General features: G+C 51.8%; 1 protein-coding gene across 2 annotated transcripts; it reads left to right on the top strand.

Moving 5' to 3' along the window:
• Positions 1–2,329: 2,329 nt before the first annotated feature.
• AP2M1 (adaptor related protein complex 2 subunit mu 1) lies at positions 2,330–11,361 on the top strand. Of its 2 annotated transcripts, XM_037839495.1 has the most exons (12): positions 2,330–2,455; positions 4,496–4,612; positions 6,403–6,668; positions 7,386–7,468; positions 7,856–7,861; positions 8,058–8,193; positions 8,290–8,431; positions 8,936–9,055; positions 9,158–9,293; positions 9,395–9,492; positions 9,965–10,076; positions 10,741–11,361. In XM_037839495.1, exons 2-12 carry the CDS (start codon positions 4,539–4,541, stop codon positions 10,873–10,875), a joined length of 1,308 nt encoding a protein of 435 aa, XP_037695423.1. In that variant the 5' UTR covers positions 2,330–2,455; positions 4,496–4,538; the 3' UTR covers positions 10,876–11,361. The 2 variants fall into 2 exon arrangements, with proteins under 2 accessions (XP_037695423.1, XP_037695426.1); XM_037839498.1 differs by lacking the exon at positions 7,856–7,861.
• The last annotated feature ends 525 nt before the right edge of the window (positions 11,362–11,886 follow it).

Below are 11,886 nucleotides of genomic sequence, written 5' to 3'. Positions count from 1 at the left end.
CCCAAGCAACCGACAAAGGCCATTCTCACCATTCCCACCCTCCCCTCACCACACACACACACACCCTTCCCTGTTTTCACATTCACCATGACCCCAGAGCAAGGACACAGGAGCCCATGGGCCCGCTGAAGTTTGGCAGGGCAACTTTTGGGACTTCTAGACAGTGCCAGGTTTTCTTGTCTTTTACCTTAGTCTCTCCTTTAAACAAATCATGGCTTTCTTTTTAGACCTCTGCCGTAAAATCTCCTGGCTCACTGACTCTCACCTAGGTTGGGGGGTCAAGAGTGAGATGAAGTCCTTAGCCCCAGGCTTTGGGGCAAACTAGGGTATACATTCATTCATTTAACAGATACTTCCTGGGGTTTTGGTGAATAGAGGGCTGTGCTGGAAGTATGACTCAGTCTTCCCTGCCTTCTGGGAGCTCTGGGTTAGCTCCCATCCAGGGCCATGGCTTCCTATAGCCACGACTACAGAGCTATCTCCTATACTTCTCTTCCCTCTCTGACTCTGCCTTGTCTAACTCTCCTGAGAATTCCTCCACTATCACACAGAACTTGAGTGTCAGTGCTCCCCCAAGTCCCATCTTTGGTCCATTTCTCTTTCCTTTCTGTTTATTCCCAAAATGGTCTCATTGATCCTGATGTCCTCAGTAGCCATTGATATGCTGGTGGTTCCCAAATATATCTCTCCAGTCCCAACTTCCCCCCCTGAACTTTAGATCTGTATTTTTATTACCCACTGGACATCTCCATGGACATGTCCATGTGGACCCAAGTCATCATCTTCCCCACCAAGTGTGTTCTTAAATTCCATCTTGGTTATCTTCACAGTCTACACAGGCTCACAATCTAGAAACATTTATGGGCTTTAATTCCTTCAACCCGTATCTTACCAGTCAGTATACCATATCCACTCTATGCCAACAATCTTATTTGAATTTGACTCTCCTTCTCCCCGCTGCCTCTGCTTTAGTGCACTGGAGTATGGGATTTGGAGTCAGATTGTTCTGGGTTTGAATACCAGCTCTACTACTTGTCAGTTGTGTCATTCTAGGAGAGTCATTTAACCTCTGAGCCTCCATTCCCTCATATGTAAAATGACAATAATAATACCTACCTCACAGGGTTGTTGTGAGGATTTAAATTAGATATTGTACGAAAAGTGCCTAGCACAGTGCCTGGCACACAGTAGAGTAGGTGCTCAATAAATGGTAGCTATTATTATTACTATTATTGTTACTATTATTGATTAAATTGGCAGGAATTTAGGGTATGTATGGAAGATAAAGCTTTTGGAAAGGTGGGAGTGAAGCTTTGCTGGTTCAAGCATCAGAAGTCAGACTATGACCATGGTTTGAGAGAAGCCAAATCATCCTGCCACGTTCTAGCTTTTGGCAGGTGGATGCAAGGGATGGTAGGGTATGCAACCAGGTTTATCCTTTCTTGCTCTTCCTTCCCAGGAGGGGTTCATCCCTCCCCAGGAAAGGCAGGACACTATCTCTGCCATATAAAGAAAAGCCAACAGATTTCCATCAGGACCTGCAAGGGCCAGGCAGGCATTTCCCATTTGAGGGTTGTCTCTGTCTCCTCCTCTCAGCTTGGATGTGAATATTAATTGTCCATTAAAGTGGGGATTTCAAATCCCGAGTCCAGCTGAATTCAATTCACCAAATGTAACTAGAAAGAATACAGGTCCTGGCCTTGAGGAGCTCAGTCACATAGATATAGCTGAGGTAGAACAAGGACACATCCATGAAAAGTTTTAGCTTATTTCTTCCATGTATTTGCCCCCACTCTCCTTGTCCCACTTCTTGGTCTTGATTCCTGGGAAAAGGTTCATGACTGGAACAAATATATGATGAAAAAGCTTAGGAAATCAGATTCCATTGCATATTAGAAAGCAGTAAAATTCAACACCAACGCTTCTACTGCCAAGTTGTGTGTTTGTGTGTAAAGTAAGGACAGCCAGTCCTCGGACTCCGGAGATGGAAAAGGCCTACAGTAACGCGAGGCTTAACAGATGGGCTTCAACCAAACGGCACTAATTCTGAGAGACGCTCCAAAACACAGGGGGTAGATGCAGAGACTACAATTCCCAGAATGCCCAGCGGGGAAAATAAGGTGGGTGGAGCGGCGTACGCTTGGGATCTGTATTTCGGACAGGAGGCAATAAGGCCACACCTGCCCACCAGAGGGCGGGGCGATTTCCCGAATGCTGTCGGTAGTTATAGTTTTGCTAAACCTAGCGCGCCTACAATTTAAGCGAGATGGCCGAGGGTCCTGACGGGATGTGTAGTCTTGGCAGAAGACGAACGCGCACGCGCAGCTGAGTCCGGGGCGGGGCCGCGGCACTGCGGTGAAAGCCGAGGCAGCGGGCAGGAGAGCAGGGGGGCGGGCGGACATCTTGGGATCGCAAGAGTGGCACGGCTGGCCGAGCTGGGGGCCGCAGACACCAGGTGAGCGCGGGATCTGACCTTAAGGGGTGCGGGGTGGAGCCATGGGTCGCCTGTCCCGCCGCCCACCTTTCCCCTTGTCTGTACAGCGCTACGCGGAAAGCTGCCCCCTCCCGGGAGTGGCCTCAGCCTTCAGATCCCGGAGGGAGCTGACGGCGAGGCTCTGGCGCCCCGGGCGTGGTTGCGGGACAGTCAGGGAGCAGCGCCCTCCACCTGACCCGCCTGGCACTTCCTTTGAGAGGGAGACCCACTAGAATCTTCCCAGAGCAGGGACACCGCGCGGCCCCCCCCCCTCCCTAGGTCTTGACATATCCCCCTGCCTCTCGGCGCCTCCTCTTCTCAGCGCAAGGACATTTCCCCCATCGCCTAGGACAGAGACACCCCCTTGTACCGCCTCCGTGAACTGTGATAGGTCTCCCACCCCGCGGCACCCCCTCCTCCTATTGCAGTGACATCCCGCGGCTCTTCGTTCTCATTCCTCTAACAGACCCCGCACTCGGCGGCACCATCTTTTCCCGCGGCGGTCCCCACCCACCTCAGGGTGGAAAGCCCACCACCCACTCCTGCCTCTGCACCTGAACCCCAGAACAGAGTCCGTCTCCCCAGCTTTCTTTTATTCACCGTTGTCAGTCTCTCGCTGCCGGTTTTTCCCCCTCAGCCCTGACCTTTTCCTGACTGGAAACTCTTTCCTCTAGGCGCCCCCGCAGCCCTGTTTGCTGCTGTGCCTTCACCTGCCTATACTGCCTGGCTGTTGCTGCCAGTCTTTTCCCTTGACTGAATATTCCGTTCCTGTCCCGGGCCCCACCTCTGCTTCTCTGGTGCCCTGGAGCTACCTACCACTTGATACCTGTGAATTTGGTTCTTTGCCCAGGACTCCACGTCCATTTTGCATTTCCTTTCCCATCTTCTTTGGGACTAAGGGATGGGATGTGAACAGTACCCTGAGAGACCTCTCACTGGTCTGGTAGACCTTGATGGCCACAGTAAAAGTCTATTTTCCAGTTTGGAAAAGCCTGCTAAACTCTCCCCTATGAAATTAATACCAGGGTTAATCTAGGAAATCTAGAACGAAATTAACTCCTTTTATCCTCTCAAACTGTCTAAATTAGTTTGACCCAAATAACTTGGATAATTCAGGCATTTTTGACATCCCTGCCCCTTTCTTATAGGCACTCAGGCCTGAAGTGAGTTAGTTGGTGGGTCCAATCACAGAACTTCAGCTGAAAAGATCAAACCCCATCCCCACTGCCTTATTATTATTCCATCCTGGATTTGAGAGGGAGTCTCCCATTTTGAAAATAACTAATAAGCAGAGCATGGGTCATTGAAATGTGGTCTGTCAGGGCTGGGGCCCTTCTGCTTTGCTCTTTTGCCTGCTTATCTGACTGCCTGGGGGAAGTTGGGGCCACACTCTTAGGTCCATGTCAGGGCCTAAGGCCTCCCTTCTCTTCCTCCCCCCACACCCTTTTCTGGAATGTGTAGGCTTCCCTGGAATTAGAGAGCAGGTAGTTCAGGCCCTGCTGCTTTCTCAGAAGGGTATGTAAAGCCTGAGAAGCTGAATGCTCCAAAGGCTGTCCCTGGGGGGGCGGGGGGTGGGGTGGCCCATGCCTGAACCAGCTGGAGTAATTCCTACCGCCAGCCCTGCATCCTGCAGCCAGCCGCGGGCAGCCTTCACAGTGACTCACTGACTGGAGCCTGAGCGAGAATCTGCACAGGGCTGGGGAGACCAAAAAGGAGCCTCGCTGAGCTCAGTGCTGTCAAGAGGGGGAAGGGACTACTGTCTGGGCTCAGTCCCAGAAAACGGAGGGTCAAAATGGCCTTAAACTCCTAGCCCCAAGTCCCTCACCATCTCTTCCTTCCTTCCAGTGTGGAATAAACAGGAACTGGAGCCTGGCTAAGGGGAGGGGCATGCCTGGAAGGGCTGCACGGTCACTTGCTGAGGGTTGAGTCAGGGAAAAAGCCCTGCCAGTGCCCTGCACCACCACACAGGGGATGTGGCAGGAGTTCTAAGACCTTCCTTTACCCTGTCCCTGCCTGTCCTAGGTCTGTTCTCAGGGCGATGGGCTGTGGAGACTGAGCTGCCGCCATGATTGGAGGGTTATTCATCTACAATCACAAGGGGGAGGTGCTCATCTCCCGGGTCTACCGAGATGACATCGGGTGAGTCCCCTGGCTGAGCCATCTCTGCCCCCACTTCTCCTGCCCTTCTCCCCAGCATGCGGGGCTAGATCTGTTCCCAGCAGAGGCTTGACTTGGGCCACCTCCACCCCTTGCTGCATCCTGGAAGCTCAGCCAGTACAACCTGATTCCCGTTAGGTCTGCTGGTGGTGACCTGGCAGCCAGCTTGCAGGCTGCTAGGTGGGGCTTGTAGGATGACATGGCCCCCACACACTTAGGGTTTCCTGCCCTTCATGTCTCCTTGTTTCCCTTACTGACAGGTCTGGTTGCTGGTGGAGATGGGTGTTTGTTCCCAGGAGGTTGAGTCCTCCTTTGAGTGGAATGAGTGGCCAGACTGCAAGTACTAATCTACCTAAGTCTTGTTCTCAAAAGCCCTTCTCACGTCTCATAGTAGTCTTCACTGGATTCTCTTTAAAACCTCCCTAGGCTGCCAAATCCTCCCCCAACTCCCTTTCTCAGAAGGCATCAGGCTGCTGATTCAGCTGTTTACAGTTCCTCTAGGCCATTCCTAGAGGAGAGATCCTGAGCAAGCCTGAGGCACTCCCCAGTCACTGACGGAAGGTCAGAAAGGCCACGCTGCCCTTTCTGGCCTATCAGAGGAGACCCAGAACAGTTGGTTCCTTGTCCTTGGAGGAGCCACAAGCCTCACCTCTGATTCTGCCTCACCCTGCTCACCACAGGCTAGATATCCTAGCCTCACACATCTAATGAAACTAGGCGATTCTAGTTCCTCCTGCCCCATTTTCCTTCCTCAAAGAGCTTGGGATAAGCAGTGACAAAATGGGCCTGTTGCAGTGGTCCCAGCTCTTTGATTTCCCACCTGATGGGCTAGCCTGGCCATGGTGGCTGTTTATCCATTGGCTAGTGGAGGGGCATGAGCTGGAGCTGTGGCAAAGCCTGGCCTGCCTGAATCTGGCTGGCTACATCCATCCATCCCATCTTCCTACCTTGGATGGACCCAGTTAAGCTAAGTCCAGGGCACATGCCACCTTGCATGCCTTGCCGTGCTCTTCTCCCCTTGCCTGTCACTTGTCTGCTTCTACCTCATGGCGCATTCCACTCACCCCAGTGTGTTGTGTGTCTAACCCTCTCTCTCATTGCTGTCACTCTCCTCGTCTTGCTGGCGTCATTTCTCTCATCCCATCTCATTGGCTGCCGTAGTAATAGGTAAGCGGCTTGTCAAGTTGCCGCCTAGGCACAGGTGGGTGGGGGACCCTGCCCCCCATCATTGTTTTCCTGCATCCTTTTTCATTCCCTGAACTTTCCATGGAATTGTACTTCTCCCCAAATAGATTAGAGCCTTCTGTGAAGTCATGCCTTCTTTGTCTTAACTTCTGAAGGAGTTGGCCTTCCCCACTGGTGGGATCACTAGTGGGAGAACTTGAGAAGTAGCAAAGTCTCGTATCTGGGCCTGGAACTTACCAGGAAGCTAGAGGGGTAGTAGTTAGGGTATAGCAGTTATATTCAAGTCATGAACATACCTCCCTAAACCTGATGGACCCCACTTTATTGAGGTTACATCTGTCCTCCATCATTGCCACTTGACTTCCCTTTTTCTCTTGGCTCTCAGACACCAACCCAGTTCTAGTCCTCTGCCCATGCCTGCACTAGAAGTCATAAGGAGGGAACCACCCAGTGGTTTAGATCTTGCTTTAGAGTACATGCCAGACTTCAGCACTGAGGAAGTTGGGGCCGTTAGCAGCTGCAGTTGATCCCCATGGAGTGAGGTTTGCCTGGGTGCTGAACAGCCCCTGTGCACTCTTTTCCCTCAGGAGGAATGCAGTGGATGCCTTTCGGGTCAATGTTATCCATGCCCGGCAGCAGGTGCGCAGCCCCGTCACCAACATCGCACGTACCAGCTTCTTCCATGTTAAGCGGTCCAACATCTGGCTGGCAGCTGTCACCAAGCAGAATGTCAATGCTGCCATGGTCTTCGAATTCCTCTACAAGATGTGTGACGTAATGGCTGCCTACTTCGGCAAGATTAGTGAAGAGAACATCAAAAACAACTTTGTGCTTATATATGAGCTGCTGGATGGTGAGGCTGGTGGGGCAATGGGCCTAGTGGGGGTTGAATCTGACTGGTCCTGGCCTGGAGGTGGGAGCAGGTCTGAGGCTTCAGTGCCCTCTCAACTTTTTTTACTGAGTGTCTGATCTCTCAGGCTAGTGTTTCTATGCCCCTGAGAAGGCCAGTCCAAATCCACACCTAAAGGCTGCTCCACAGTAGAACACAGAGGTGGACCAGTGGGTGGGGTAGGAGGAGTTTTGGTCTGTTGGGGCCTAGGAACCTGACTCTGGGGTTTGATGGCTGGGCCTCCTGCAGTTAAACAGACTTCACCCTCTTATTTTTGTGGTTTGGTCCTTAGTTTACTGACTATCCTCCCAACTTCCCATCTTAACAGTTGCCCCATAGCCTGGGGGCGGGTGAGATACAACAGGCTATTTGGGGGTTGTGTTGTTTTCTCTGTTTCTCTTTAGGGTTTGATGGGTAGGTCCTTCACCTTCCAACCATCTCTTTGTTTCCTAGGGACCCAGGGCTTCTTGACCTCTCACCCACTGGCTATGTAGCTTTTATGTTGATTTTCTCTATTTGAAAAAAAAATCAACATTTTAATTGTTTTCTTTTGGAAGCATGATTCCCAGAGTAAATGCTGCAAAGCACTGTCCACTGGATATGTGCTGGTCAGACATGCCCAGGCCAGGGGAGGAATTGGCACTAGAGAGCTTTCAGCTGATGGTTCCCTTCTTTTTACAGAGATCCTGGACTTTGGCTATCCACAGAACTCTGAGACGGGGGCGCTGAAAACCTTCATCACCCAGCAGGGCATCAAAAGCCAGGTACCAAGTTGTGTAGGCCACAGTCAGAATGAAGCCCAAACTCCCTTCACCCAGCTGGCCCCCAAGCCCTGTCCTAGCTGACATAAGTGCTGGCCTGAGTCTACCATGTCTGCAGGCCTGTTCTGCCCTGTGTGGCCCTCTCCCACCCCAAGAGCAGCCAACCCAGCATCTCTGTTACTGGAAATACAGCTCAAGCAGTTTCCTTCTGCACTGGGGGAAGGGAGAGTGTGGGGCTGCTCTGGAGGCCTGCTATTCTTCAGGAGTAGAGAGCTTTGGCCCTCCTCTAGGATCCAAGCCTCACATCCTTCTCCTTCTTTCCTGCCTGTCTCTTCCCATCTGCTCCCCTGCTGTTTCCTGTGGGCACCTTGTTGGCCTTGTGGCCTCCAGCATCAGGTAAGCTGCTCCCTCAGCTTCCACCCTTGCAACTTTGCCCTGTTTTCTCCAGGCTCTGCCCCATGGTGCTTGTAGGGGAAGATGGAATACAGGGTGGGACTAGAAAGGAGGGGAGCAAGGGTGGAGTGGGGAGTGAGGATGATTGAAGGGGGCGAGGAATGAGGCCATTGCTGTTTTGTTTCTGCCCCCACTGTAGACGAAAGAAGAGCAGTCCCAGATCACCAGCCAGGTGACAGGGCAGATTGGCTGGCGACGGGAAGGCATCAAATATCGCCGGAATGAGCTCTTCCTAGATGTGCTGGAGAGTGTGAACCTGCTCATGTCCCCACAGGGTATGGACCTTTCATGGTGAAGCTGGAGGGGCATGGGGCAGGATCCTGGTCCTGCCAGTCTGACCCAACAACTCCCCCATCTCTGTCCATCCCCAGGGCAGGTGCTGAGTGCTCACGTGTCAGGCCGGGTGGTGATGAAGAGCTACTTGAGTGGCATGCCCGAGTGCAAATTTGGGATGAATGACAAGATTGTCATTGAGAAGCAGGGCAAGGGCACAGCTGATGAAACAAGCAAGAGGTGCTTCAGGCAGGGGAGTTGGTGGGAGGGGTGGGCTTTGGAGGGCTGAGTGGGGCCCAGTGAACTGTAAGTTCCTTCTAGACTTCATTTCCATAGTAATACCAGCACCCTTTTCCCAAGAGAGTGCTTGGCTGGTTGTTTTGGCATCCATGCTTCAGAGGAGGCTGTCTCCAGGCAATTCTTCTCACAGAGCTAGCCCCTTTTTTGGTCCCCAGGACCAAGGCCTGTTCTGTACATACTGATGGCCTTGCTCAGTATGCCTGAAATATCTGAGATCCAAGCAGCAGGAGAAGATGATGAATTTGCCCAGCTCCCACTCAACTCATCCCTAACTCTGAGGCAAGGACCCCTGAGTCAGAAAGCTACTTTCCTGGTGGTTTTCCATGGTTCATGGTGCAAGCTTTGTCCAGGCCCTGGCAGCCTTTGGGGGTGAGGTAGTCTCACAGCTCAACACCTGCTACTCTCCTGTGCCAATGAGGCATTCTCTTCTGACCCGGCTTACAGCGGGAAGCAATCAATTGCCATCGATGACTGCACCTTCCACCAGTGTGTACGGCTCAGCAAGTTTGACTCTGAACGCAGCATCAGCTTCATCCCACCAGATGGAGAGTTTGAGCTCATGAGGTGCCACCGGGATGTGAGAAGGAAGGGGTGCTGCTGGCAGAGAGGGAGGAGAGGGAGTGGGACAGGTTCTGCTGTGCCAACCTTGCTTCCCCATTTCCAAAGGTATCGCACCACCAAGGACATCATCCTTCCTTTCCGGGTGATACCACTAGTGCGGGAAGTGGGGCGCACTAAACTAGAAGTTAAGGTGGTTATCAAGTCCAACTTCAAGCCCTCACTACTGGCCCAGAAGATTGAGGTGAGGACAGATGCTTGGGGAGGAGGAAGAACTTATCTCCAGGGGTGAGGGCAGCTCATTTGGGGCTTCACAGAGTTCCCTGATAGGTGTGCCACTTCTAGGTGAGGATCCCAACCCCACTGAACACAAGTGGTGTGCAGGTAATCTGCATGAAGGGCAAAGCCAAGTACAAGGCCAGCGAGAATGCCATCGTGTGGAAGTGAGTCTTTCCTTCATGAGGCTACAGCAGTTTAACCTTTTATCTGGGGCAGGGGATGAGGGTGGAAGAGGTGAGGGAGGGGAGGGAGATGGGGTGGGGAGAGGTCCCTGTTTGCTTCTCCAGGAGCCTCTGCTTGTGCCATCAGCCCTTACACCTCTCTGTGATTGTGTACATGCTTATACATGGGTTCATGCATGCCTTCATTTTCCAAGATGGTTTAACGTTTCCCCATTTGCCAGAGTAGACCAATAGAGAGCAAGGCTCGGAGACAGAGCATGCCCAGGTATCTAAGCAGAAACCATGGTCCTCTAAAGGAACAACAGACCCAAGGTTGCATAGCAAATGGTCGGCAGAATTCTGCCACCTCCCACAAGCTCCTGGGCTCTCTTTCCCCCTAGCCCAAGGGCAGCCCCCCTTGAAACTCCTCCAGGCTACCAGGGGTACTTGCTGCCCATTGCCCCTATATTACCAGGATAAAGCGCATGGCAGGCATGAAGGAGTCGCAGATCAGCGCAGAGATTGAACTTCTGCCCACCAACGACAAGAAGAAATGGGCTCGACCCCCCATTTCCATGAACTTTGAGGTATGGCAGAGGAGGGGCTAGAGCCATGGCAGGGTGTGCTGGGAAAGATCTTAGAGGTCATTCAGATCAAAGTGTGCACCTTACAGATGAGGAAACTAAGTCCTAGAGAAGGAAGTGACTTTAATTCATAGACCCATTTCTTCCCCTTTCAAGCCCCTTAATAGAAATTGCTATTCCCGCTGATAAGAATCTTTGACTTGGCTTGGCCTGCTGTAAAACCATTCTTTGAAAAAATTTAGATTGTTTGAATGCCAGCTCCAGGACACAAAGTTTACAAAGACAGGGAAATGCACTGACTTTACTTTGTGCATGTTGGACATATAATTTTCTACACTTTATTTTTTAGCATAATATGAGCAGGTTAAGTATGTGCTAAGGCAGTTCTTTGGCTGCTGCCTCCTGCTGATTAAAAGAACTGATTCAAGTTATCACAGGCAGGGCCTGACTTCTAACCCCAAATGGTTGCTACTTATTCTTGGCTATGCTTTCTTCTTTAGTAACTTACAGGTCCCTCACTACCCCAGCTTCCCCCAGCTTCTTTTAGGACCCCAACCATTCAAACACCTGTCCTGTAGATGAGGTAGGGCAGGGCTATGGACTTTCCCAAAGTAGAGCAGCTGTGAGAAGAAGGCTACATTCCTAACTGGAGCTGTCCCTTGCCCAGGTGCCATTCGCGCCCTCCGGCCTCAAAGTGCGCTACTTGAAGGTGTTTGAACCGAAGCTGAACTACAGTGACCACGATGTCATCAAATGGGTGCGCTACATTGGCCGCAGTGGCATTTATGAGACCCGATGTTAGCTGCCTGATGGCGTCTAGCCCACCTTTCCACCCTCCTTTTCCACAGGCCAGGGTGCCCCTGGCCAGCACACATCGGTGTCCCCTCCTCCCTTCTGCTTTGCTGTCTTCCCTTTGCACCAACCCCTGAATCTAGGTCTGGACCAACCCCATCGCAAGCAGGACTGGTGGCGCAGTCCCTGGGCTTCCTGGGCAAGGGTAGAGGGGGTTGCGGGAGCTTTTGCTCCTCCATCTGTCTTATCTGTCCTAGCCCCGCGCCAGGCTCTGAGTTCTGTGACCAAAGCCAGGTGGGCCCCCTCTGCTCCCCATCCCTGTGGCCACACCTCTCTGAAGTGGAAGGGTCTGCTGCCCCTCACCTCAGAGCTCCCCTGAAGGCCAGTAATGGATTTCCAGCCCTTCATCTCTACTCTGCTTTGGGATAGTGTGAGCTTCATTTTGTACATGTGTGACTTTGTCCAGTTATAAACCCAATAAACTCTGTAGAGCGGAGTTGTTGGCTAAGTGTTGATGTAGGAACTACATGGTGGGGGAACTGGTGGGACTGCTCTTCCCATGTTTTTTTTTACAGTGCCTGCTTTGAGTCAGATTTTCTGTATGGACTTTTAGTAGCCTTCCGTGTCTTGTCTCAATTGCTAGGCCCCTCCTGGGCCATCCAAGCCTTTATCCTCATTGCTGTTGACCCCAGGTCTCCTGGCTCCTCTAAGAAGAAAACAGCTGCAAGGGTAGGTAGCTGTACCTGAACCCAGTTCCCCAAGGGTAGATACTCTTTCACTAATTCACCCAGCCTTAGGCAGGTATTTTCTAAGGAGTGGGGGAGTAAGCAAGGTTTACATTAGGTCTTTCCAGCCATCCTGAAACACTGATTGACTTTTTACTCCATCCTTTTCACTTCTACCTAGGCTTCCCAAACCTTAATGGGGGTGGTAAGAGCAAAGATTTGATTCTCCTCAGGCCTCTTAAAAAAACTCCTTCCCTTGATATTTCCAACCCTCCAAAGAAGCATGTTGAGGTGAA

This window comes from Choloepus didactylus, chromosome 1, assembly GCF_015220235.1.
Source record: "Choloepus didactylus isolate mChoDid1 chromosome 1, mChoDid1.pri, whole genome shotgun sequence".
Taxonomy (NCBI): domain Eukaryota; kingdom Metazoa; phylum Chordata; class Mammalia; order Pilosa; family Megalonychidae; genus Choloepus; species Choloepus didactylus.
Note: the sequence above shows the minus strand (reverse complement) of the source record. Positions and strands in the feature narration are given on the sequence as shown.

What these genes read in the sequence shown, in the direction of transcription:
- AP2M1 (XM_037839495.1), top strand. Translation starts at nt 4,539, where the DNA reads ATGATTGGAGGGTTATTCATCTACAATCACAAGGGGGAGGTGCTCATC. An exon ending in CCTGCTCATGTCCCCACAGG is followed by an intron (nt 8,194 to 8,289) that starts GTATGGACCTTT and finishes GTCCATCCCCAG; the next exon opens with GGCAGGTGCTGAGTGCTCAC. An exon ending in GGAGAGTTTGAGCTCATGAG is followed by an intron (nt 9,056 to 9,157) that starts GTGCCACCGGGA and finishes CCATTTCCAAAG; the next exon opens with GTATCGCACCACCAAGGACA.